This window comes from Myotis myotis, unplaced genomic scaffold, assembly GCF_014108235.1.
Source record: "Myotis myotis isolate mMyoMyo1 unplaced genomic scaffold, mMyoMyo1.p scaffold_m19_p_20, whole genome shotgun sequence".
NCBI classification, from domain to species: Eukaryota; Metazoa; Chordata; class Mammalia; order Chiroptera; family Vespertilionidae; genus Myotis; species Myotis myotis.
The window spans coordinates 14,638,278-14,663,269 of NW_023416325.1; the positions used below are offsets into that span (position 1 = coordinate 14,638,278).

Consider the following 24,992-nt stretch of genomic DNA (forward strand, 5'->3'; position numbering starts at 1 on the left):
AAGAGCGGAGACTAGCCCCTAAAACCAGAGACTGGCCCCTAAGACCCCAACCTACTTCCCCATGGCCAGTTTCAAAAGGTGGAGCCGAGCCCCGAAGAGCCCATCTACACTGGAAACGACACACCGTCACTTATGTAGTATTCAAACATGTTTACCTGAATTCAGTCATGGCAAACAGACACTCAACTCCTAACCGAGGAACATTCTTCAGAACAACCGGCCTGCACTCTTCCAAAAGGTCAGCCTTGTGAAATACACCCGCGTGCCAGGCAATCTCCTAGATGAAAGAGATGCAACAATGAAATGCAACCTGTGTTCCTGATTGGACCCTGGTTCTCCTCAATAATGGAAGCTATAAAGGATGTTCTTGGGACAATTGAGGAAATTTGAATATGAACTTTATATTACACTAGAGACCCGGTGCATGAAATTCGTGCATGGGTAGGGTCCCTAGGCCTGGCTGGTGATCAGGGCCTTCCAGCTGCCGGCTGGCTGGGGGCCTTCCTTCATTCCGCACATGAAGAACATTTTAAAGCCAGTACAGCTTTTAAAACTGAGATGAGATTCAGGCAACATAAAATTAACCATTTATTTAAAGTGAACAATTCGGTGACATTTAATTTATTTACAATGTTGAGCAACCACCACTTTTATCTAGTTCCAAAACATTTTCATCACCCAAAAAAGGAACCCTGTGCCCAGTGAGCAGTCACTCCCCATTCCTCCCCCACCCCTACCCCCAGCCCCTGGCCACCACCCATCTACATTTTGTCTCTATGGATTTGCCTACCCTGGATATTTCATATAAATAGAATTTACAACAATACACTTTTTCAGTCAATGGCTTTCATATAAAAATTCAAAGCTCCTGCTTCTTTTGATCAAAATCTGACCAAACTTGGCCCATGTCCCCACAGGCAACAACTGGCTGAAGCTGAGTCATCGCTGCCCTGTTGACAAAGTATGAGTCTAAACTCCACAATCCCACCTGGCTCTCGCTCTCCTATATCACTCTCCCAGCTCCTGGAGCGTTTGGGATTCAAGTCCCTGAATAACGGCCTCTCAGACCCTTTTCGTTTGTTAAAATCCTGAGGTTCTCCAGAGGCATGCGACACACTGGAAAAATAAGAGAAACTTGGACAGGGAATAAGAGGGAATGAATCTCTACTCTGCTTACCAGTATGAACCACTTAGCTTCTCTGAGCCTCAGTTTTCTGAACTGTAAAATGGGCATCATAATAAAGCCTACCTCCTGGGGTTATGTTAAATGCAAAGCGTTGGACACAATCATTCCTATCCCTGTAGACGACAGAGACTCTGCTACTACAGCTCTCCTAATAGTCAGAAGTGGGAAAGAGAGGTTCAGAGAGGTGAAGCAATATATGGAAAGCAACTCAGCAAACTGGAGGCCAAAGCGAATTGCCCTGTTACCCTGTGAGGAGTGAAAGTCAGTGCTCTGCAGTGACAGGTGGGAGACGTTTGAAAGCTTGGGGACTTTGGGGGGGGGGGGGGAGGACATGGGTTCTTTCTGGAAGGGATCAATGCTTGATCTTGAGTAACTCCATCTCCGGCTTATGCAAGTGATAACAGTGCTGACGTGATGGTAGTTTGGCCTGAGAGGACAGGAAAAAAACCCTTTGATGTGCCCTGGACCTCGATGTCATAGCAGATGCTCAGCCTCCACACCAATCATGGAGGCTTCCCACCCCCTAAACCTCAGGCAACTAGAGTGGAGTCCCTCCTACTGGCTCAGAAGAGCCCATTATTAATTCCCTCCCCGGGGAAGTCTGAGAACCATATTTTTAAAAACACTAGCATTGCTGAAAATTAAATTACAGTAAAGGTTAAATGACAAAGAAACAAAAAATTAAATAATATAAGCTTACAATTAAATGAACTGTATTAAAAACAAAGGAATAGCCCTGACTGCTTTGGCTCAGTCGATAGAGCATCAGCCTGCGGACTGAAGGGTCCCAGGCTCGATTCTGGTCAAGGGCACGTACCTTGGTTGCGGGCACATCCCCAGTGGGAGGTGTGCAGGAGGCAGCTGATCGATGTTTCTCTCTCATCAATGTTTCTAACTCTCTATCCTTCTCCCTTCTCTCTGTAAAAAATCAATAAAATGTGTTTTTTTAAAAAAACAAAAACAAAGGAATAAGTGCTCAAATCTCCTGCCTTCCTTGCTGTTTTACTGCGGTTTACTATTACCTGTGCTCTTGTGTATTTCATCAGTGTTCCACGTTACTGCTCATGCCATTCTCAAACCCAAGTTCAGTGACATCACCTTGGTAGCCTGAACTTGGCTATAGGGAGTATATACGCCATAGAATTCAAATGCTACAAATCAAGGCTTCATTTGTTCATTTGTTTTACTGTTTGTCTAGGCAGGGGTGGGCAGACTATTGGCCTTTGGTTCAAATGTGGACTTCTGTCTCTCTTTTCTCACCGCCTGTTTTTGTAAATAAAGTTTTATTGGCACACACACATGCCAATTCATTTACATACAACAACAGCAGGGTTGAATAGTTAGTTGCAGTAGAGGCTGAATGGGCCTCAAAGCCTGAAATATTTACTATATTGTGCTATAGAAAATGCTTGCCAGGACCCATTCTAGACTTTTTATTTTTATTAATCCTCACCCAAGTACATTTTTCCCATTGATTTTTTTTTTTTTTTGAGAGAGAGTATAAGGGAGGGGAAGAGACAGAGAGAAACATCGACATGAGAGAGACACATGGATTGGTTGCTTCCCACATGCATCCTGACTGGGGCCGGAGACCAAGCCTGCAATTGAGGTCCGTGCCCTTGACTGAATTCGAACCCAGGACCCTTTGGTCCACAGGCCAACACGCTATCAACTGAGCCAAACTGGCTAGGGCTAGACTTATTTTTGAAGCAGGCAGGTAAACTAACTTCCACGGCCAATTGCTCCATCCTTTTTCTTTTTCTCTTTCTTTTTAATTTTAATTTTTTTTCTTTCTATTTATCCTTTTTATTTTTCAACTAGAGGCCCAGTGCACGAAATTTGTGCACTGGAGGGGGGCGGTCCCTCAGCCCAGCCTGCACTCTCTCACAGTCTGGGAGATGTCCACCTGCTGGCTTAGGCCAGATCCCCCAAGGGGTCCTGGATTTCGAGAGGGTGCAGGCCAGGCCGAGGGATGCCACTGGTGCACAATTGGGGCAGGGAGAAGATGCAGGAGGTTGGCCAGCTGGGGAGGGACTGTGGGAGGGCTCCAGGGAGTGTCCAGCCTGTCTCACCCAGTCCCGATCCGCTGGATCCCAGGAGCAAGCTAACCTACCGGCTGGAGCATCTGCCTCCTGTTGGTCAGTGCACGTCATAGAGACGGGTCGACTGTCTGCCCCTTGGTGGTCAGTGCAGTTGCGCGGCCTTAGCATATCATTAGCATATTACGCTTTGATTGGTTGAACGGCCAACCGGTTGACCGGACACTTAGCATATTAGGCTTTTATTATATAGGATTACAATTGACAAACATTCAATATTATTTGATATCAGTTTTAGGTGTACAGCATAGTGGTTAGAGTCCAGGGGTGGGCAAACTTTTTGACTCGAGGGCCACAATGGGTTCTTAAACTGGACTCAGAAGAAGGAGCTGCGGCCGTGTTTCCCGACGTTGCCACGTTAACACTGCTGCTGGTGAAGGAGCGGAGGGGAGAGCAAGAGAACCCTCCGCTCTTTCGGCTCCGCGGGCCGGATAGAACAGCCGAACGGGCCGAATCCGGCCCGCGGGCCGTAGTTTGCCCACGGCTGGGTTAGACACTTATACAAAGTGATAATTCTAGCACCCCCCTGGCACCACATGTAGTTATTACAATAATGTTGATTACATTCCCTGTGCTGTACTTGACATCCCCACGACTACCTGTTTTAGACTTTAAACCAATGGTTTTCAACCTTCCTAATGCAGTTCCTCATGTTGTGGTGACCCCCAACCATAAAATTATTTTCGTTGCTACTTCATCACTGTCATTTTGCAACTGTTATGAATCGTCATGTAAATATCTGATAGGCAGGATGTATTTTCATTGTTACAAATTGAACATAATTAAACCGTAGTGATTAATCACAAAAACAATACGTAATTATATATGTGTTTTCCAATGGTCTTAGGCGACCCCTGTGAAAGGGTCGTTCGACCCCCAAAGGGGTCGCGACCCACAGGTTGAGAACCGCTGATTTAAATGGTGATAAAGTTCGGATCACACCTTCATATACAGCTTCCCCATGGGAAGGATGGGTTCTGTTTGGACAGCCGCAAACAGTGATACAGATGGTCCAGATCCAGCTCTGGCTCAGCATTTTCTAACCACAGTCTCAGTTGCCTCATCTGTAAACTGGGAGAAATGACGGTAAGTTATAAAACTTACTCTTGGGCAACGGCACGCCAGGGCGGGAGAGAGGCTGTCACCCAGGTAATACGGGGTGTCATGGAATGGGTTCTGCAGAAGCAGAGGCTGAGACAGAGCTTGGGGTGCAAGATGTTTGTGGGGATCCACATCGACGAAAGGAAGGAGGAAGCCAGATGGGAGAGGAAGAGCCATCGACTCTCTGGACCCTCGTGTCTGTGGATACAGCTGCCTGTCTCCCCCTAGCTCGGGCACCTGGGCTCTGTGCCCTGGGGGATAAAGTCCAGCTTCACCCAGCTGGCCCTGCCCTGCTGCATGAGCCCTGATAACAGCTGGGCACCCCGGCCAGGCCTCACCCCTCCAGGTCCTCAGCTAATTTCTCAGTCCTGGGCAGGAGGGCTATGGGGCCAGGCAGGGGACAGGACGTTCTATTTATAGGCTAGTGCCTCTGAACCCTCCTTAGTTCTGTCTGGGGGAATGGGGGAGAAGGGGGTCTGTAGTTACAGATTCTAGGAAACAGAACCCAGGGCTGTTTGACTGTTTTTAGGTCCAATTCTCAGATGCAACTAAAGCCTCTTGGTTTGTTTATGGTCCCGGAACATAATATGAATCACAGACAGACCACTGGGCCATTCTGGTCCCGGCACAGCACTACACACAGCTGAGTTTCCTGCTCACTCTCTCTCCTAGTTGACCTTAATCAGAGAAGCTCTTAAATCCTGATGATACTGCAGCTCTGTTATAAAACCCTCAACAGCTCCCCATCACCTCAAGATAGAGCCTCGCAGGACAGGACGCTTAAATTCCTAGTTGCCCACCTGGCGAAATGCAGGAGCGTTGGTTGTGTCAGTGACATTTCCCCTCCAGCTCTCCCCGACGGAGGATCCCTCTAGCACAGTGGTTCTCAACCTTCCTAGTGCCGCGACCCTTTAATACAGCTCCTCATGTTGTGGTGACCCCCAACCATAAGATTATTTTCGTTGCTACTTCATCACTGTAATGTTGCTACCGTTATGAATTGTCATGTAAATATCTGATATGCAGGATATATTTTCATTGTTACAAATTGAACATAATTAAAGCATAGTGACGAATCACAAAAACAATATGTAATTATATATGTGTTTTCCGATGGTCTTAGGTGATCCCTGTGAAAGGGTCGTTCGATCCCCAAAGGGGTCGCGACCCACAGGTTGAGAACCGCTGCTCTAGCACTTAGGAAACATTTAACGTCAATCCTAATCATATACCCAAATGTAGTAGCTATAAAACACAAAGCCATTTTGTAACAAATTCCTTCCCCTTTCTTTACTTTTTTTAAAATATATTTTTATTGATTTCAGAAAGGAAGGGAGAGAGAGAGAGAGAAAGAGAGAGAGAGAAACATCAATGATGAGAGAGAATCATTGATCGGCTGCCTCCCATATGCTCCCCACTGGGGATCGAGCCCAAAACCAGGGCATGTGCCCTTGACTGGAATCGAACCAGGGACCTTTCCATCCGCAGGCCGATGCTCTATCCACTGAGCCAAACCAGCTAGGGCTAGCCCTTTATTTTCATTGCAAATGTACTTAAACCCCTAGCAGTGAATTCAGCATTTATGAGGGGAGGGGGCTGCAGCAACTGGACCCCCCCTTCCCCGGTGCCTCCTCCCCCCTCTGATTTCTCCAAAGCCTTGCTCCAGCTCTGAAAACGGCTTCAACCTTTTCTCCTCCCACTGGAAGGAGAGAGTAAGGCAAACTTTTGACATTTTGGGTCCCCAAAGCCCACCTTTGGGGATGTTTGGGCCCTTTCTCTTCCCACTCGGAGGAGAGAACCACAGGCAAAGGCACCAGGACACTGGCTCCCTGGTTTTAGCCAGAGTTGGCCCAGGGATCTGGCTAATGGACTCGCCCGAGGTCCTCTCTATCGTCACACCCAGAGGCGGTTTTCGCCTCTCACAGCAGATTCAGCCGCAGCTCAGGCTGCTGTCTCCCCACGGGGCACTCCACAGCCAGGCAGGCGTCAGCGGCGTGTCATCAGGCCCTGCTCGCCGCCCCAAGGCCCCTGGGCAGGTGCCGAGCACTCAGCAAGGTCTTCGGAAGGAGCTCAGGGCCAAGGCCGCCCCGGCCAAGGCCTCGGGAAGAGAGGCCAGTGTCTATAGAGCTGGGGACATCTCTTGCCCCTTCATCCTCTCCTTCCCCAAGCAGTGCTCCTGCCGTCTGTCAGTGAGCAGGCCGGGGCCCAATTCCATTGCCGCCTCCACCACGCCGGGTTCCCCAGCCCAGCCCGCGTTTGATGGTGTGCTAGGGAGCCAGCATACCGTCCTCGTCCTCCTCACAGCTAAGGTGTATCACAGCAAACAACAACAACAAACCCCCACAGTGCCTGGCCAGTGTTGCTCAGTGGTTGGGCATCGACCTATGAACCAAGAGATCATGGTTTGATTCCCGGTCAGGGCACATGCCAGGGTTGAGGGCTTAATCCCCAGTGTGGGGCGTGCAGGAGGCAGCCGATCAATGATTCTCTCTCATCATTGATGTGTCTATCTCTCTCTCCCTCTCCCTTACTCTCTGAAATCAATGAAAAATATATTTTAAAAACACACACACAAAAATAAAATCCAGTAAAGCCAGCCCAGGGAACAGGCGTGGGGTGGGCACGTCCAGAGGAAACCAGGGGCAAGTGCCAGGGGTCTCCTCCCAGGCAGTCACATGGGATGCACAGCATTCCTCCAGCCAGGGTTTGTGAAATGCCCTCTGCCAGGGACTCGTGCCTGAGCCCAAGAGTTCAGGGTTTTCATTGGCTGCAGGTCTCATGGCGCTCACTGCACAGCGCTTACTGACCTCCCAGACTCCCAGAGCTCACTGCTCACTGCTTCCTGCTGTGGTCTAGGCCCAGGGATGCCCTCTGCCTCGGTGGAAACTTCTGGCCTGTGAGGTACACTCTGGCTCTTTTCGTTCTGGGTTTCTCAGCTGCAAACCTAGATGCGGGGCAGGGGAGTGAGATGGACCGAGGGCAGGAAGGGCAGAGTAAGGAGGAGGAACCACCTTACCTGCCTCCAGCTCTGCCTAGAGAAAGGGCCCTAGCCAGTTCGGCTTGTTATGGCAGAAATCAGGCTGGTGGGAAGCGACAAACCATACACGTGCAGAGGTTCAGAAAAGGACTGTTTGTCCCGCACCAGTGCTGGCTCAGGGGAGTCACCCCCAGAGGCTGAGCCCTGAACAGCAGTGGGTCCTGGCCTTTTATCCCCTTCTAGCTCCTTTGTCTCCCATATATGGACTAAGCTTCTGGTCATTCAGGGAGCTTTTCAGTTTGGGCGATTGACTGATGATTAAGCGAGATTACAGGAATCAAGGATGTGGTCAAGAGATGAGCAAACAAGATTACAGGAACCAATAATGTGGTCATGGTAGGATGACTAGACAAGAAATTTCCTTTCTCATTCCCTCCTCTTGATTCTCAAGCTGCTCCTAGCAGACTTAGAGAACATCGTCATTTTAAGGATGGGTATGGACAAGGGATTTTCCGCTGTGCTGCATGAAGGAAATGGGGCACCTACCGCTCTTGCTACTTCCTCCTATATGGGGGCGTCGAATGGAGGGGGGGGATGCAGCAACTAGGGCTCCTAGCCATCCAGAGGGTCGTATCGGTAGTTGGGGTTTTTTGTTTGAAGCATCATCTGGATTTTGATTTCTTCTAAATGAGAGGAAATGAAATGGGTTAGCATGTTGAGAATGCAGGGGCCAAACAGGAGTACCATGAGAAGCATCAGGAGGGGGCTGGCTAATGGGCATGCCCAATTCCATATATCATTCCAAGAATTCCAAGATTCCGATAATTCCTGTCTCTTTTTTGAGGCCTGATCCGTTACTTTATGGGCTCCATCCCTTACAATGCCGGACTGGTTGGCATAAAAACAGCACTCTTCCTCAAGGAACATGAGCAAGCTCCCTTTTCCTGCTGTGAGGTCTAGTCCTCTTTGATTTTGGAGGGGGTCACTTCTGCCAGGAAGTCTATCTGGTCTTGTACTGCAATAACGCTCTGGGCTATTTCCTCTAAGCTGTCTGCAAAGTCTTTGGATAGGCTTTGATAATAGGAAAGGGAAGTTGCCAACCCCCCTATTCCAGTGCCCGGGTCTGTAGCTATTCCTAGGCTGGCAAGGAGGGGGAGGAGGGTGACGGCCCTTTTGGTTTGAGTGAAGGCAGTGAGTGGAACCTTAAAGGACTGATTGTTAGGGGCAATGTCTACTTCAGGGGCTAGGTAAACCAGAGGATAGGTCTCAGTCCAGTTGGCAGGTGGACAGAGATAGGTATTGGTGCCACAGAGGAAGAAAAGTCCCTGGTTCTCTAGATAGAAGGTATTCTCAATGGTAAAGAGGTGTGGTAGCTTGCTGTTCTGTTCCCAGGCAGAGAGAGTTCCTGCCAAGGTTGCCCCTGTAAGGGGCTGAAAGGGACGTTGGGGGTTATTTTGTGTAGTCTAGTCCCAGAGGTTGTGTTTTCAAAGAAAATAAATTTCCTGTCAGTCTCTACCCAGAATTTAGAGTGCGTGAGACCGTGGGAAGGGAGGCGACGGCATGAGGCCTGTCAGTTCAATGTGCAATCCCACCATGGCTGAAACCTTGGGCAGGTGGGGGATCGGCCTGAGCGGAACTAAGGGGTGTCGGGAAGTTGGGAAGGCCGCCGAGATAGTGGACCCTACTGAAAATCGAACAGGGTTCCGAAAAGAAGCTGTTTGGGTGACAACGTAGTTAGCCCAATTAGAAGCAGGTTTAAGTTCGAGAGTAAAGTGGCAGAGGCGTTGATTAAGATATTCCAAAGCCTTTCCTTCACGGAGTTCCCTTCGGATGCAAAGGGGAGACTGAAATGCGAAGGCAGTGTTAGTGGTTACCGGTCCAAAGACGGGAATCTTGTTGGATCAGTGTGGTGTTATATCATCTAAATAAGTTTGGAGTAGCTGAACGGCCCTGCTTGTAAGTCCCTTTTGTCATCTCTGTGATTTGGAAGTTATAGAGTTCATTGAGGCGCATAAGTTGGAATGGAGGTCCTCCGTGTACCTTATAATGGAAGGACAGGCTAGCTAGAATCAGAACACGCGTGCAGGGAGGTGGGGGCTGCCGTGTAGCTTGTAGATGAGAGGGGAAGACAGAGCCAGCAGTCTCGTGAGAGAGAGGGATTGGTGACACTTAAGAGGGGATGTGTTAAGTTGAGGGTTTGAGAGAGATAGTGAGGACTTAGAAGATCCTTAAGAGGCAGGGTGTAGACCTGAGAGTGGTCAAGATTAAGAGAGTTTAGGAATGGTAAAAGAACCAGCCTCATCTTTGTAAGCCTCGACCCAGCCTGAGAAAGTACAGACAAAAACCAGGAGATATTTATTTCCCCTGCTGGGTCCTATTTTAGCGAAGTCTACCTCTAGATCTTCGAAGGGTGCTTGGCCGCTGGATTCTGGCAGTCCCGATGGGGCCTTGCTTGGCATTGTTTTGAGTACAGAGGAGGCAGCGTTGGAAAACCGAGGTACAGAGGGACGGAAGTCGAGCAGTCGGGTAGTACTGGCTCCATAGGCTTCTAGGGCCGTTTTTCCCAGGTGGGTGAGTTCATGTCGTTGGAGGACCACCTGGTGGGCTAGTTGCTCTGGCATATAGATTCTGTGGTCTGGGAGTAGCCACCAGCCTTCCTTGGTCATATTTCCTCCCTCTTGCTGTGCCCATTCCTCTTCCTGAGCTGTATATTTTGGGGGTGTAGGTAGTTCTGGGGCCAGCATGATTTTGGATGGTGTTTCTTGTTCTCTTGCAGCTTGTTTAGTTGCAGCGTCTACCTGATGGTTCCCTCTGACACTGAGTCTTTTCCCCCTTTGGTGTCCCTTGTAGTGGATGACTGCTATTTCCTTTGGTTCCCAGACTACCTGTAACAGTTTCAGGATTCTTTTTTGATTCCTTTTCCTCCTGCAGTAAGGAGTCCTCTTTCCTTGTATATAGCCCCATGTATATGTAGAGTGGCAAGGCATAGCGCGAATCAGTATAAAGTTAGCCCGCTTTTCCTTACTAAGTTCTCATGCTCTCACTAGTGCCCACAGTTCTGCTCTTTGGACAGACCACCCCTCAGGAAGGGCCTTTGCCTCCAAACGATCAAAATTCGAAACTATTGCACACCCGGCATATCTTTTGCCCTCACTCATGAAACTACTGCCGCTTGTGTACAGAATGAGGTCAGGATTATGCAGTGGTTTATCTGTCAGGTCTGGCCAGCTGGAGTAGACTTCATCAAGCACCTCCAGGCAGTCATGCTCTGGGGCCCCAGCTGCCATTGGCAAGAAGGTGGCAGGGTTTAGAGTTTTTACTGCATCCAGTCCTACTTGTGGGTTTTCACGTAGGAGCCTTTGGTACTGGGCCATCCGGGCATGAGTTAGTCAGTGCTGCCCCCTCGAATCCATTAAGGTAATGAGGGAGTGGGGCACCTTGACGTTTAGGTTTTGTCCCAACTTGAGCTTGTCTGCCTCTTTGATCAGCAGTGTGGTGGCCACGAAGACCCTTAGGCAGGGTGGCCAGCCTGCTGCAACCGGGTCAATTTGCTTTGAAAGGTAGGCCACCCGTCTCTGCCAAGGCCCAAATTCCTGAGTTGAGACTCCCAGAGCGATCCCATTGTTTTCATGTACGAACAGGTTGAAGTCCGTGATACATCTGGGAGTCCCAAGGCTGATGCCTCCATGAGTTTTGTCTTAATTGTCTCGAATGCCTCTTCTTGGTCAGGGCCCCAGACAAGGGGCACCTTTTTCTTCTCCTTTTAGGGCTTCATACAAGGGTTTTGCTAGTTCTGAAAATCCGGAAATCCATATCCAACAGAACCCAGCGGCCCCTAGAAACTCCCAAATTTGTTAACGGGAATCAGAATAGCACAGACTGCCTGTTTTCTTTCAGCCCCAAGCATTCGTTTGCCTTGGGTAATTCTGAAGCCCAAGTATTTGACCTCCTTTTGGCAGGAAATCAAATGTTATGGCAGAAATCAGGCTGGTGGGAAGCGACAAACCATACACACTCAGAGGTTCAGAAAAGGACTGTTTGTCCCGCACCAGTGCTGGCTCAGGGGCGTCACCTCCAGAGGCTGAGCCCCGAACAGCAGTGGGGCCTGGCCTTTCATCTTCCCCTAGCTCAGTGGTCGGCAAACTGCGGATCGCGAGCCACATGCGGCTCTTTGGCCCCTTGAGTGTGGCTCTTCCAGAAAATACCACGTGCAGGCGCACATGTACAGTGCGATTGAAACTTCGTGGCCCATGTGCAGAAGTCGGTATTTTGTGGAAGAGCCACACTCAAGGGGCCAAAGAGCCGCAGTTTGCCGACCACTGCCCTAGCTCCTTTGTCTCCCATATATGGACTAAGCTTCCAGTCATTCAGGGAGTTTTCCAGTTTGGGCAGTTGACTGATGGTTAAGCGAGATCACAGGACCCAAGGATGTGCTCAGGAGATGAGCAAACACGATGACAGGAACCAAGAATGTGGTCAGGATAGGATAATTAGAAGAGAAATTTCCTTTTTCAGGCTCAGTGGTTGGAGCATTGGCCCTCGAACCGAAGGGTCTGGGGTTCAATTTCGGTCAAGGGCATGTTCCTCGGTTGCAGGCTCAATCCCTGGCCCTGGTCGATTGGGGTGATCCGTTGGGCACGTGCGGGAGGCAACCCATGGATGTGTCTCTCTCACATGGAGGTTTCTCTCTCTGTCTCTCCCCTTCCCTTTCACTCTCCTTACAAAAAAATCGATGGAAAAAAAAAATGTCCTCGGGTGAGGATTTAAAAAGTAACAACAACAACAGAAAACGGAGAAAGGAAGGGAGGAGGAGCCCGGCCGGTGGGATGGGCTCCCGCGTCGCAGACTGGACTTTGGATCTCTGTTCTCACCGGGCCCCCGGGCTCGTGGGGCGGAGCCCAGGCACTTCCTTGCTATTTGTCAGTTTTTCTCATCTGGAACATCGAGATGTTGGTCATCACCAGCCAGGTTGATCTGTTTCTCTGAGTGTTTTTGTAAAGACTGATGTAGGGCCTTTTGGGAGCCAAAAGGCAAGAGCGTCGTAGCCCAGTCATGGACAAAGTCAGTCGGTGTCAGGGCTAGAAAAGGAGTTTCCAGGCAACGACTTGGAAACTTTCCCCAGAGAGTTCATAAAGTCGGTCCCCTGCAGAGAGGGCTCAGCCCCAGGGGCTGTCCTGGCGCCCTCAGGGCAATGCCACGGCTGGCCAGCACTCACACCCCATCCTCCAGGAAAGCAAGGCCCCACCACCACCTGGAGATACTGAGAACCGGGGCCAGGGGCAGAGCCATAACCTCTGTCCCCAAACTCAGGCTGTGGCAACACCCAGGCCCCACCCCATTCTCCGTCAGCCCCCCCCAAACTCCAAAGAAACATAACAAGTCATAACCACCATTAACAAAGCCCTTACTGTGCACCAGGTTCTCCTGCCAAAGACGCGGGCTCTACCGCACTTCCTCCCCACCGCACTGTGAACGCTCTCATTTTACAGGTGGGGAGGCTGAGGCTCAGAGGGGCTCGGTGTCTTCCCTCAGATGCAGGGTTCGAGCTCCACACCCGGGCCTCTAACCACTATGGAATCCAATGGCTGCACCCCTTTTGCCCGGATATGAACCCCACGCTTGTCATGCAAATGGGGCTTCGAGACTAGTTCCTGACCCCCTCCCACTCTCCCTGAACAAGGATCTGGGGCCAGCACTGCACTCCTGCTGGCCTTGGCCTCTGAGCTTTAGGTTCTGGAGGGCAGAGATCACAGTCCAAGCCCTGATCCTAGAAAGAATGTGCCCTTGGCTTCTTGCCCTGGCCACTTGCCTAGTGGTCCTGGGCCAGTCCCTCCCCCTCTCCAGACCTGACCGCACTGCCCTGTCCAGGGAGGCCACTGGATGGCAGGCTCCCGGCTCCGAGCTGCCAGGGTTGGGATCAGCTCCTCCCCCTTGCCCCCCAAGAAGAGCAAGAGGCCAGAGGCGGGACCTGCTGGGCGTTAAATACCTCTGCCCAGCACTCCTCCCGGCCTCTCCTCCCAGTCTTCCCAGCAGGAAGCCGTGACCAAGATCCATCATGGTAAGTGCCTGCCCAGGGCCATGGCAGCCTCCCCAGGTGGCACGATCAGCAGGGGGACTTCCAGAAACACCGTGTGGCTGAATTTCCGAGCCTCACTGTCCTTTTCTTTCTCCTTAGACGTCTTACAGCAACAAAGGAGAGAAGGTAAGCAGAAGGGGAAATGTGGGTCGGGGCCCGGGAGACTGCGGTGTCAGCAAACCGCAGAAGAGGAATAAGACCCTGGACAGTGTGCTCAGTGGTTAGAGCACCTGCCCACGCACCTAAGGGTTGCAGGTTCAATTCCCGGTCAAAGACATGTTCCTGGGTTGCAGGTTAGATCCCCAGCCCCTGTCGGGGCACTTGCGGGAGGCAACCAATCAATGTGTTTCTCACACATTGATCTCTCTCTCTCTCTCCCCCCACACACACTTTCTTCCCTCCCTTTCTCTAAAAATCAATGGAGCTCAGAGGCCGGCATGGCTCAGTGGTTGAGCATCGACCTACGAACCAGGGGATTCACGATTTGATTCCTAGTCAGGGCATATGCCTGTGTTGTGGGCTTGATCCCCGTGTGGGGTGTGCTAGAGGCAGCCAATCAATGATTCTCTCTATCTCTCTCCCTTTCTCTCTGAAATCAATAAAAAATATATTTTAAAAAGTAATAAAAATAAAAATCTATGGGAAAAATATCCTTGGGCGAGGGGTGACAAAAAAAAAAAAAAAGAGCAGTAAGTAGATGGGTTTGTGAAGCCCAGGATGCACATTCGAGGTCACCTCTGGCCCCAGACTGTGCTGGACTCAACCTCACCTTCCTCAGAAAAATGTCTGTCTCTTCTTAAATTCAATCCTGCCTGGAAGTGCTTTCTAAGGTCCAGCTGAAATCGGTGCTGCGTAGCACCCGCTGCTTCCCTCTGTGAAAGCTGGCAGGCCTCCTGAGGGGCTTCCCAATCCTGGCCCCAGGAGCTCAAGTTTCTGCATGAGAAACCAGCTTTGCATCCTGGCAAGGCTGCGGGGAGAGGGGGCGGACCAGGGAGGTGACTCACCCCCTCTCTCCTCCTCAGCCCGAGAGAGGCCGATTCCTCCACTTCCACTCTGTGACCTTCTGGGTTGGCAATGCCAAGCAGGTAGAGGCCTGGGCGAGGTGCTGGGGTGGGCAGAGGGCGGGCGGGAGGGCCTCCGGGACAGGGGAGGACTCCAGCTGAGCCTGTGATTGGCCCCCGGGAGGGGAGGATCAGGGCCAGTGCCGGGACCGGCTCGAAGGACAGATACTCTGGGTCCTATTTACACAGTCAGGGCCGGACCCCAGCAGGAATCTTATCTGAGGTCAGGAGGGGTCAGAGGCCAGCCTTTCTCCCCAGGAGGGACTCTGACCTGGGGCCATGGGGCCGAGCAGCTGAGGGGAATGGAGCTCTCATGGGCCCCCAACATGGTCCCTGGGGCCTCACGAACCAGTTGCTCTGTGATGCAGGCTGCGTCCTTCTACTGCAGCAAGATGGGCTTTAAGCCGATCGCCTACAAGGGCCTGGAGACCGGGTCCAGGGAGGTGGTCAGCCACGTGGTCAAACAAGGGCAGGTGAGTCCCCCCGCAGGAACACCACTCACCCAGGAACCCCACCCCCTCTTCCTGCTGCTCGCTGAGCTCCCCGAACTCTCGTGCCTTTGGGTGAGGTAGACCAGGAGGCCCTTTGTCCAAGCAGACCCAGGCCTCTTCCCGGGTGTCTGGCATGGCAAGGGGAGCATGAGCTGCGTGCGGCCTCCCACCCCCACCCCTCCCTGACCCCTCCCCCAGGCACCTCTGTACCACATGCAACAGGGACCTTCTTAGTTCCACCTCCTTCTCCGATGCTGGCCTCACGGACGTTCAGGAAAAACTGGCAGAGGCCTCAGGCGTCAGGGCGAGAAGGCTGAGCCCAGGAGGCCTCAGCAGCTGTCCCAGGCCCCCAGGGTGGCTGGCAGACGAAAAGCCCCCAGTCCTTCAGGACCAAGGGGCAAACTAAGGCAGAGCAGGGACTGCAACCCAGGGCCGGCCTTGGCGGGGGCGGGGGCTGCTCTGGTTCCTTTGCCCACACCAGGGGTGTCAGTGCAAGCAGGGAGGGGGGGGGGTCCCCAGGGCCACAGCTCACCCGCCTGCTCCCCTGTGTCCTAGATTGTGTTTGTTTTCTCCTCCGCTCTCAACCCCTGGAACAAAGGTGAGGGATCCCCGAGGGGTTCGAGGTGCCGGGGGCTGGAGACCTGGTGTCATGGGTGGGGGCAGGGTTCAGGGAGGGGGTGTCAGCCTAGAAGGAGATGGAGCCCAGCAGGCTGGGAGGACAGGTGAGGGGCCGTGACTCCAACACCCCCTCCACCCCCTGCCGGCCGCAGAGATGGGCGATCACCTGGTGAAACACGGAGACGGGGTGAAGGACATCGCATTCGAGGTGGAAGACTGTGACTACATCGTGCAGGTGAGGCCCGACCCGAGGGGTGGAGACGGCGCAATAGGGCTCGGCCTGCCCGCTGTCCCCACAGCGACCCCGTCAGTCAGGGCTGGAGGACACCGCGTGTGGAGGGACACACGCTCGACTTGCAGGGGCGCTCTGGCCTACCTGCGTGTCCTCTCTCTGAGCCTCAGTTCCCACGACTATAAAATGAGGAGAACCACAGCCCCCCACCTCACTGGGCTCACAGAGAGGCAATGAGATCAGTGACCATTTCTTTTCTCTTTTTTTTCTTGAATTGATTTCAGAGCAGAAGGGAGAGGGAGGGAGAGAGAGAAACATCAATGATGAGAGAGAATCATTGAACGGCTGCCTCCTGCACGCCCCACACTGAGAATCGAGCCCGCGACCCGGGTACGTGCCCTGACCGGGAATCGAACCGTGACCTCCTGGTTCATAGGTCGACACTCAACCACTGAGCCACACCAGCCGGGCCCAGTGGCCATTTCTTGAGCACGACTCTAAACCAAACCCTTCACTCGAGAGGCAGTTCAGAGGTTCAGATCCCAGATCCCAGAGGCAGACTGCCTGGGCCTGAATCTTACTTGCTGTGTGGCCTCGGGCAAGTGGCTTAACTTCTCTGTGCCTCGATTTCGTATAATGTCACTGTGAGGATGAAAGAGGTTAATACCTACAGCAGGGCCTCACATGTGACAAGCATAGACACGCAGTAAGGTCAGTTTGCCACATACATACACGAATTATGTGTGTAAGGCACTTGGCAGGGGTCGGACACATCCTCGGTGCTCAGTTAATGCCAGCTCAGACTCTTCTTATGGAACCCCCCTTTTTACAGATGGGGAAGCGGAGGACTGGAGAGGGGAAAGGGCCACAGAGTGAGGGAGGAGAGGCAGACAGACCCCTAGCACCAACTGGGTGTGTCTCCCATAGAATCAACCCTGGGCCTGGGCCTCCGTTTCCCAATCTGCCAAATGGGCATGAGGCATGGGCACCAGGGCCAAGTGCAGAAGCTGGCCAGGGTTCTTGCCGGGGCTGGACCCCACAGAGGTGATCCAGCAGGAGCAGCCTGCAAGGGCTCCCAGAGGGTCCGGTCCTCACTGCCTCCCTCTCCCCAACCCCCCCTCCCCCCACATCTCCCCTGCAGAAAGCCCGGCAACGGGGCGCCAAAATCATTCGGGAGCCCTGGGTGGAACAAGATAAGTTTGGGAAGGTGAAGTTTGCTGTGCTGCAGACGGTGAGTAAACTTCGGTGCCCCCACCCTCCTGCCATCCGTACCCACTAAGATGCGGGGATCCCCCGCCCCCGCCCAGACTCCTCATGCCCCCGCGTTTCAGAGCACAGCCTTCTCCCCGGAGTCTGATCACCTGTAATGCCAGCCCAGGGTGCAGAGGCCGATGAGCGCTACCTGCCACCCCTCATCCCCCCACGATCCCCCCCACACACTTCCCTTCCTCCCAGTGGGGGTGACGTCCTGGGGATGGAGGCTTCAGGCGGGGTCTGGGGAAGCCGCCCCCTGCGCTAGCTGTGACTGTGGGCAAATCACTTCACCTCTCTGTGACCTCATTTAAGTGAGCAAGGACTGGGGCTGGACCCTCTGTGTGACCTGAGACGCAGGACTTAACCTTTGTGTGCCTCAGTTTCTTCACCTGTAACCCTCCTACGGTCAAGGTCAAATGAGATCACGCATGTACAGCCCTTAGCACAACGGTGGCTGGCACAGACACTCCAGCAAGGATCACCAAGGTGTTTCCCACCCGTGTTATCGTCACACAGAGACAACCGCAGCCCCACTTCTCCAGGTTAAATACACCCTAGAGATGGTTCCCATCGAAAGCGCCTTCGCTGTGGTCTGACCCAACACCCTCGTCTTTCTTCACTTAAGTCCCATCTGTTTATGGCACCAGGCACTGACCTAGGTCAGTGGTTCTCAACCTTCTGGCCCTTTAAATACAGTTCCTCATGTTGTGACCCAACCATAAAATTATTTTCGTTGCTACTTCATAACTGCAATGTTGCTACTGTTATGAATCGTCATGTAAATATCTGATATGCAGGATGGTCTTAGGTGACCCCTGTGAAAGGGTCGTTCAACCCCCAAAGGGGTCCTGACCCACAGGTTGAGAACCGCTCACCTAGGTGCTGACGACATAGCGTTGAACAAGAAAGTGTCCCCGCCCTCACAGAACCTCTGGTCCTGTGGGACACACAGAGTCAAAGAAATTCCCAAAGGACAGACTGAGGTCCTTTCAGAAAGGGGAAGTGACTTGCCCAAGATCACACAGCAGGTTAGGATCAGTCGGGCTGGGACCCGGGCTGTGTTGGCGCCATGTCCTGGCCTCAGCGGGGAAGGGAGCTCAGGGGCCCAGCCAGCCTGTTTTCCGCCCGTAGTATGGGGACACGACACACACCCTGGTGGAGAAGATGAACTACACCGGCTTCTTCCTGCCTGGATTCGAGCCCACGACAAACAGAGACCCCGCACTCTCCAAGCTGTGAGTGCTCCTGGGGCGGGGGGGGGGGGGGGGGGGGCAATGCTCCCCTCCTCTGGGCTTCCCTGCAGGGGTGGAACGTTGCGAGCCTGCTGGGGAGCTCCTGAGGGTCCCCACGGGCGGCTTGGAGAGGCAGCACAGAGCCTAAGACCATAGGCTCCGGACCCAGGCTGCCTGGGTTCGAATCCCAGCTGTCACTTCACAGCTGCAAAACGCTGGCCAGTTCCTGTATTTCTCTGCACCTCAGTTTCTTCACCTGGAAAATGGGGCTAGTGAGGGTGTGTGAGCGACACAAATAAGATGCCTGTAGCAGGTAACACGCAACAGGGTGAGGAGCCAGTGGGAAGGAGAGCAGACTTAGGGAGTGACTTCCTCATCCCTTAACCGAGTCCCTCTCCCAGGCCCCAGAGCAACCTCGAGGTCATCGACCACATCGTGGGGAACCAGCCCGATCAGGAGATGCTGTCCGCCTCGGACTGGTGAGTCCCTGGCCCCCAGGACACCAGCGCGGGCCCCGGAGCCCCAGGTGGTAGGAAGTTCGCGTGAGGCTTGTTCCCTGTAAAACCGTCCCCATGGAGACCAGAGGATTTAAGGCCCAAAGTGACCCACAGGTGGAGGCGGGAGGAGGACTGCCCCCACCCAGGCAGCACCCTTGTGCAAATGAGGAGCAAGGCCCCTTCTCAAAGCACTTGCTGCGGAGGCATTGCTTCCCATAGGATCTGGTTACAAGACTGTGCTCCCGCCAGGAGGAAAACTGTCAGGATAAAGGGGCAAATCTGTGATGTGTGTGACGGACGGCCGGCCGGCGCCTCCTTTCCGGAGCGGGCTCCGGGCACAGATTCTGGAAGATGGGGACGGGGACCTGGGCCCTTCCCAGAGCCAACGTGCCCTCCCGGCCCCGCAGGTACCTGAATAACCTGCAGTTCCACCGCTTCTGGTCCGTGGACGACACGCAGGTGCACACGGAGTACAGCTCCCTGCGCTCCATCGTGGTGGCCAATTACGAGGAATCCATCAAGATGCCCATCAACGAGCCGGCGCCGGGCAGGAAGAAATCCCAGATCCAGGTGGGGCCGGACTGGGGCAGAAGGACGCAGGGAAGAGGCGTGAGGGCCCCGGTGGTGACGGGGCCGGTGACGGGGTGTCCTTGTTGCCCTCCCGCAGGAATACGTGGACTACAACGGGGGCGCGGGCGTCCAGCACATCGCTCTCAAGACCCAAGACATCATCACAGCGGTGAGAGGCCCATCCCTGGCCCTGAGTCACCTCTGATTCAGCTCCACAGCCAATCCCTGCAGGAAGGAAAGGGGGGGCAGTGCAGCCCCGCTTCACCGGCCCCGAGGGCTGACGGAGCCCCAGCTGGTCCCTGCCCCTCATGTGCAGGCACATTCTCAATCCGCAGAGTTCATCTCCCTTCGGAACAACATTCTGGGCTTTAGAGACAGCAGGGGCTGGAGTTAACAGGAAGCCTGCACTCTCTTCCCAGCTCTGCCAGGGACTTGCTGTGTTTCTCCGGGGGATTCGACCCCCCTCTCTGGGCTTTCGTTGCGTCACCATGAAAATGAGGATATTAGGTCCAGAGGGATTAGGTCCTTGGAGCCAAATTGAATGTCCTGAGTCTACAGCTCCAGGCCCGGGGAAGGCTGGGCCTCCCTTATTCCTTCGATGGCTGTATGTGGCAGGGTGGTCAAGAGCCTGGCCCGTCCCATTCAATCCCAGCCCAACCAAGAATTCACTGCGTGACCCTGGCAACTGCATTCATTCATTCATTCGCTTACTCAATAGATGTTTACTGAGGGCTGACTATGTGCTGGGTGCTGTTTTAGGTCCTTGGGACCCATCTATGGAGGCAGAAAACGAAACAAGTAAAACGCACGTGTGAGAAGGCAGTGAGCGCTCTGGCAGTGGGAGAGGGAGGGTGTAGGACACTACAGCTTACACAGGGTGGTCACGAAAGGCCTCCCTGAGAGGGAGACATTGGAGAATGCAGCGTTGGAAGGGCCAGACTTGGAGGAAGCACGTGAATATCTGGGGGAAAGCACCCCCGGCAGAAGGGACAGCCAGGGCAGAGGCAGGCTGAAGGAACAGTAAGATCATGTGGCTGGAACAGAAGGAGCAAAGGAGAGGGGGGCAGGAGCCACGGTTAGCACGTTGGAGTGGGGGCAGATGGTGAGCACTTGCACTCAGAGATGTGACATCACCGCAGGGCAGTGACGTGACTGGTATTTTAGTAAAATCACTCTGGTTATGACGTTGAGAACAGATACGTAGTCTCTCAATGCCTCAGTTTCCCCAGCTGTGAAGTGGGGATAGTCTCCTCCAAATGCCTCAGGAGATGACTGTAAGGACAGAACGAGGCAGTGCTTAAAAAGTGCTGGGGACAGGCACCGGTGAGCATGCCACCAAAGCTAGTGATTGCTGCTCCTCTAAGGGGCCCCACAGGGCCCCCCCGCCCCCCCACCCCCCCCCCCCCCCGATGAGGAAGGGGGCGGGGTCACAGCACACCCAGGCAGTTTGGGGGAGCCAGGGCGGAGACCCTGCCTCCTCCTGGCCAGCACCTCCCCCTGGCTAGGGATGCTGAGCATGGCAGAGGAGGCTGAACTTGACCCTGTTCTGAAACAGATTCGCCACTTGAGAGAGAGAGGCATGGAATTCCTGGATGTCCCATCCACGTACTACAAACAGCTGCGGGAGAAGCTCAAGTCGGCCAAGATCCGGGTGAAGGAGAACCTCGATGCCCTGGAGGTGAGGCTGGAGCAGGCTCCCGGGTCAGCTGGGAGAACGCGTCGAGTTCCATCTCGCCTCACAAATTCTGTCCAAAGCCCTACCCTGCGCCAGGCACCCAGACACGGAGGGAAGCCAGACCAGGCCCCTGCTGTCATGGGACTTGCGTTCTAGTGCGGAAACAGATGACAAGTACATAGCACGGGCACCGTCAGAGAGCGAGGGAGTCGGAACCGCACAGGGAGTTAAAACAGGCTGTGACAGAGAGGGACCTGGACCACTTTACAGGAGGTAGTCAGGGAAAGTGTCTCTGAGGACGTGCCATTTCCGGGAAATCTAGATGATGAGGAGTTGGCCATGTCAAAGGCCGGGGAAAGAGCAGTCCTGGCAGAGGGAACAGTAGTGCAAAGGTCCTGAGGCAGGAGCTGGCTCCAAGCGCCCGAGGAACAGAAAGACTAGAGCGGATGAAAGGATGAATGGCCTAGGTCCATGGTCGGCAAACCGCGGCTCGCGAGCCACAGGCGGCTCTTTGGCCCCTTGAGTGTGGCTCTTCCACAAAATACCACGTGCGGGGGCGCACGTACAGTGCGATTGAAACTTCATGGCCCATGTGCAAAAGTCGGTATTTTGTGGAAGAGCCACACTCAAGGGGCCAAAGAGCCACATGTGGCTCTCGAGCCACAGTTTGCCGATCACTGGCCTAGGTCACAGGGGTAGGCTATTTAGGACTTTGGATTTTGTTCTTGTGTGGCCAAAAATCATAGTAGCTTTTTGGGGGGTTTCTAATCATTTTAGTAAGATACTAGAGGCCTAGTGCACAAAATTCGTGCACGAGTAGGATCCCTAGTGCAGCGGTTCTCAACCTGTGGGTCGCAACCCCTTTGGGGGTCGAACGACCCTTTCACAGGGGTCACCTAAGACCATCGGAAAACACATATATAATTACATATTGTTTTTGTGATTCATCACTATGCTTTAATTATGTTCAATTTGTAACAATGAAAATACATCCTGCATATCAGATATTTACATGACGATTCATAACAGTAGCAACATTACAGTGATGAAGTAGCAACAAAAATTAATTTTATGGTTGGGGGTCACCACAACATGAGGAACTGTATTAAAGGGTCGCGGCATTAGGAAGGTTGAGAACCACTGCCCTAGTGGCTGCAGGCTGCTGGCCGGGACCTCCCTTCCCCTGGCTGCCTGCCGCCCCCGGCCTGGGCCTTCCTTCGCACCCGCCTTGGCCAGGCACCACCATCCCTCAACCAGAGCCCAGCCAGCCATCAACACCCGCAGCCAGCGCGCTTCTCCGACACCGGCCATGTTCTGCACCGCCCCCTGGTGGTCAGTGCACGTCTAACTCCCTGTCTGTCGGGAAGATGGATTGCGAAGAGGCAAAAGCAGAAGCAGGGAGAACTCTGCGGAGGCTACTCGGGTGGTCCAGGCCGGCCATGATGCAATTGGGGATCTCTTTCATTTTTATTTACTTATTTGTTTTGAGAGGATCTATTCTGAGCTGTCTGGAACTGCTGGAGACACAGGTCTTTTCTTGGCTTAGGGGGTGCAGGAGCCCCTTCCTATGGACTTTCTAAGGATCCCATGTGCCGGGCAGGTGGGCCTCCCCCTCATCCTGCCCTCTGTCTCCAACCTAGGAGCTGAAAATCCTGGTGGACTACGACGAGAACGGCTACCTCTTACAGATCTTCACCAAGCCCATGCAGGACCGGCCCACGCTCTTCCTGGAGGTCATTCAGCGCCACAACCACCAGGTAGGTGGCGCCCGTCCCCAGCGAGCCCGAGGGGGCGGGCATGCAGCTTAGCCTGGCTGGCCTTCTGGACTCGCAACTCACCTCCTCTCTGCCGCTGCAGGGTTTTGGAGCCGGCAACTTCAATGCACTGTTCAAGGCGTTCGAGGAGGAGCAGAACATGCGGGGCAACCTCACAGACCTGGAGCCCAACGGAGTGATCCGCGGCATGTAGACCCGCGAGTCCCGCCTGAGCTGCCGAGGCCCCGCCCACCTGCCAGCGCACGGCGGGCCACGCCCCCTAGCTCTGGAACACGCCCACCCCAGTCTCTGAACAGCAAGCCCTTCCTACTGGCCATTCCCTCTAGATTCCGCCCATCAGCTCGTTGGGACCCTCAAGGTTCCGCCCACCTCCTGACCACGCCCTCGTCCAGGGTAATAAAGCGGACAGGGATCCAATGCGGTGTCTTTTGGTGTCTGTGTGGGAGGCCAGCGCAGTGACGCCGTTTGGCCACCAGGGGGCAGCAGCGCCGCAGGAGGCGTCCGTGTTAGGCGTCGGGTGCCCCGCGGGAGCCGAGGCGCCAGGTGCAAGCGCTTTGCTAACAGGACCGCGCGGTCATGGGTAACTCTGGGACCCGGGCGGGCAGAGGGCTTACACTCTAGAGGGGAGGGCAGTATCGTTTCCTGAAGTGGTAAATGCTATCAAGAAAATAAAGCAAGGCCCTAACCGGTTTGGCTCAGTGGATAGAGCGTCGGCCTGCGGACTGAAAGGTCCCAGGTTCGATTCCAGTCAAGGGCATGTACCTTGGTTGCGGGCACATCCCCAGTAGGAGGTGTGCAGGAGGCAGCAGATCGATGTTTCTAACTCTCTATCCCGCTTCCTTCCTCTCTGTAAAAAACCAATAAAATATATTTTTTTTAAAAAGAAAGAAAATAAAGCAGGGCCCCGGGCGGCGTGGCTCCGTGGTCGAATGTGGACCTATGAACCAGGAGGTTCGGTTCCCAGTCAGGGCACATCGGGTTGCAGGCTCCATCCCCGGTGTGGGGAATGCAGGAGGCAGCCGATCAATGATTATCTCTCATCATTGATACTTCTATCCCTCCCTCTCCCTTCCTCTCTGAAATCAATAAAAATACATTAAAAAAGAAAAAGAAAGCGGGTGGTGAGACTGTGTGGAGGTGAAGCTGGAGGGAGGGATTACTTTCCATCAAGGGTGACATTTGGGGGCCAGCGTGGGAAAATTTGGAAAAACAGCATCCCGGGAAGAGGGAACAGCAAGAGTCAAGGTCTGAAGGTGAACCGCGCTTGGCAGCCTTCTCCTGTCTGGCGGCTTCCTGATCTCTAAAGATGAGCCTTTCCCAGCTTTGCTGCCCTGAGCCCAAACTTCTGGGCATAGAGAGGGGAGGGTTAGCAAAGAGACTTTGGGGGAGCATTCTTGCTCTGCAACCATGGGACATGGTTTCCGGTCTGAGAGGTAGAACGGGTAGGAGGGATCTGTGTAGCTCCAGTCCCCACAGCCTTGCTAGTTCATACTCAAGTGTGAATGACCCTTGCGAAAGAATGATGCAGTTGGGAGAGGAGCTACTAGTCCTAAAACTCTTGGAAGGAAAATTTTCTTCAAAATCAGACACTCAACCCATCCGGCCACACTGGCCAGGCTCTAAAGTAAATGTTAAAAAAATGGGCGGGGGGTGGGGGTGGGGCGAGTGGCCAGGGAGAGGTCAATGGGGAGGGGAGGGGAGAAAACATATGTAATACTTTCAACAATAATTTAAATTAACAAAAAATCTAGTGGGTCCCTCGATCACCCCACCACTGGATCAGGCAGAGCTGAGCCCTACCTGGAATGCCACAAACACTGCATATATTTCACTCTTCTCAACCTGTTTTATCCGTCCCCTCCCTCCTCAAATGCAGACAGAGCACTGCCCCCTTAAATGTCCACCATTCCTGAGTTCTAGTGATGGCAGCAGGATATTGGACCTGGTTTCCTTAACTGCAGACTATTAGCCGTGTTAGATTCCCAAGGTTTTAAGAAAGCGTCTGGACGGAAAACTCCCAAAAGCTGTGACTTGCCCGGCTGGCGTAGCTCAGTGGCTGAGTGTTGACCTATGAACCAGGTCACGGTTCGATTTCCTGGTCGGGGCACATGCCGGGGTTGCGGGCTCGATCCCCAGTGTGAGGTGTGC

At 53.5% G+C, this 24,992-nt stretch overlaps 1 protein-coding gene across 1 annotated transcript; it reads left to right on the forward strand.

The window, feature by feature from the left end:
* Window positions 1-13,313: 13,313 nt before the first annotated feature.
* Window positions 13,314-23,261, forward strand: HPD (4-hydroxyphenylpyruvate dioxygenase). The gene is made up of 14 exons (XM_036354305.1): window positions 13,314-13,421; window positions 13,539-13,565; window positions 14,462-14,524; window positions 14,869-14,973; window positions 15,547-15,589; window positions 15,762-15,844; window positions 16,983-17,072; window positions 18,227-18,330; window positions 18,729-18,806; window positions 19,232-19,394; window positions 19,492-19,563; window positions 20,950-21,072; window positions 22,710-22,826; window positions 22,927-23,261. The coding sequence occupies exons 1-14, from the start codon at window positions 13,419-13,421 to the stop codon at window positions 23,035-23,037; spliced, it is 1,182 nt and encodes a 393-aa protein (XP_036210198.1). The 5' UTR covers window positions 13,314-13,418; the 3' UTR covers window positions 23,038-23,261.
* The last annotated feature ends 1,731 nt before the right edge of the window (window positions 23,262-24,992 follow it).

Bases quoted from the DNA above. Each gene is read 5' to 3' on its own strand.
- HPD (XM_036354305.1), top strand. The intron at 17,073-18,226 runs GTGAGTAAACTT...TTCCGCCCGTAG, and splicing joins AGTTTGCTGTGCTGCAGACG to TATGGGGACACGACACACAC. The intron at 19,564-20,949 runs GTGAGAGGCCCA...GTTCTGAAACAG, and splicing joins CCCAAGACATCATCACAGCG to ATTCGCCACTTGAGAGAGAG.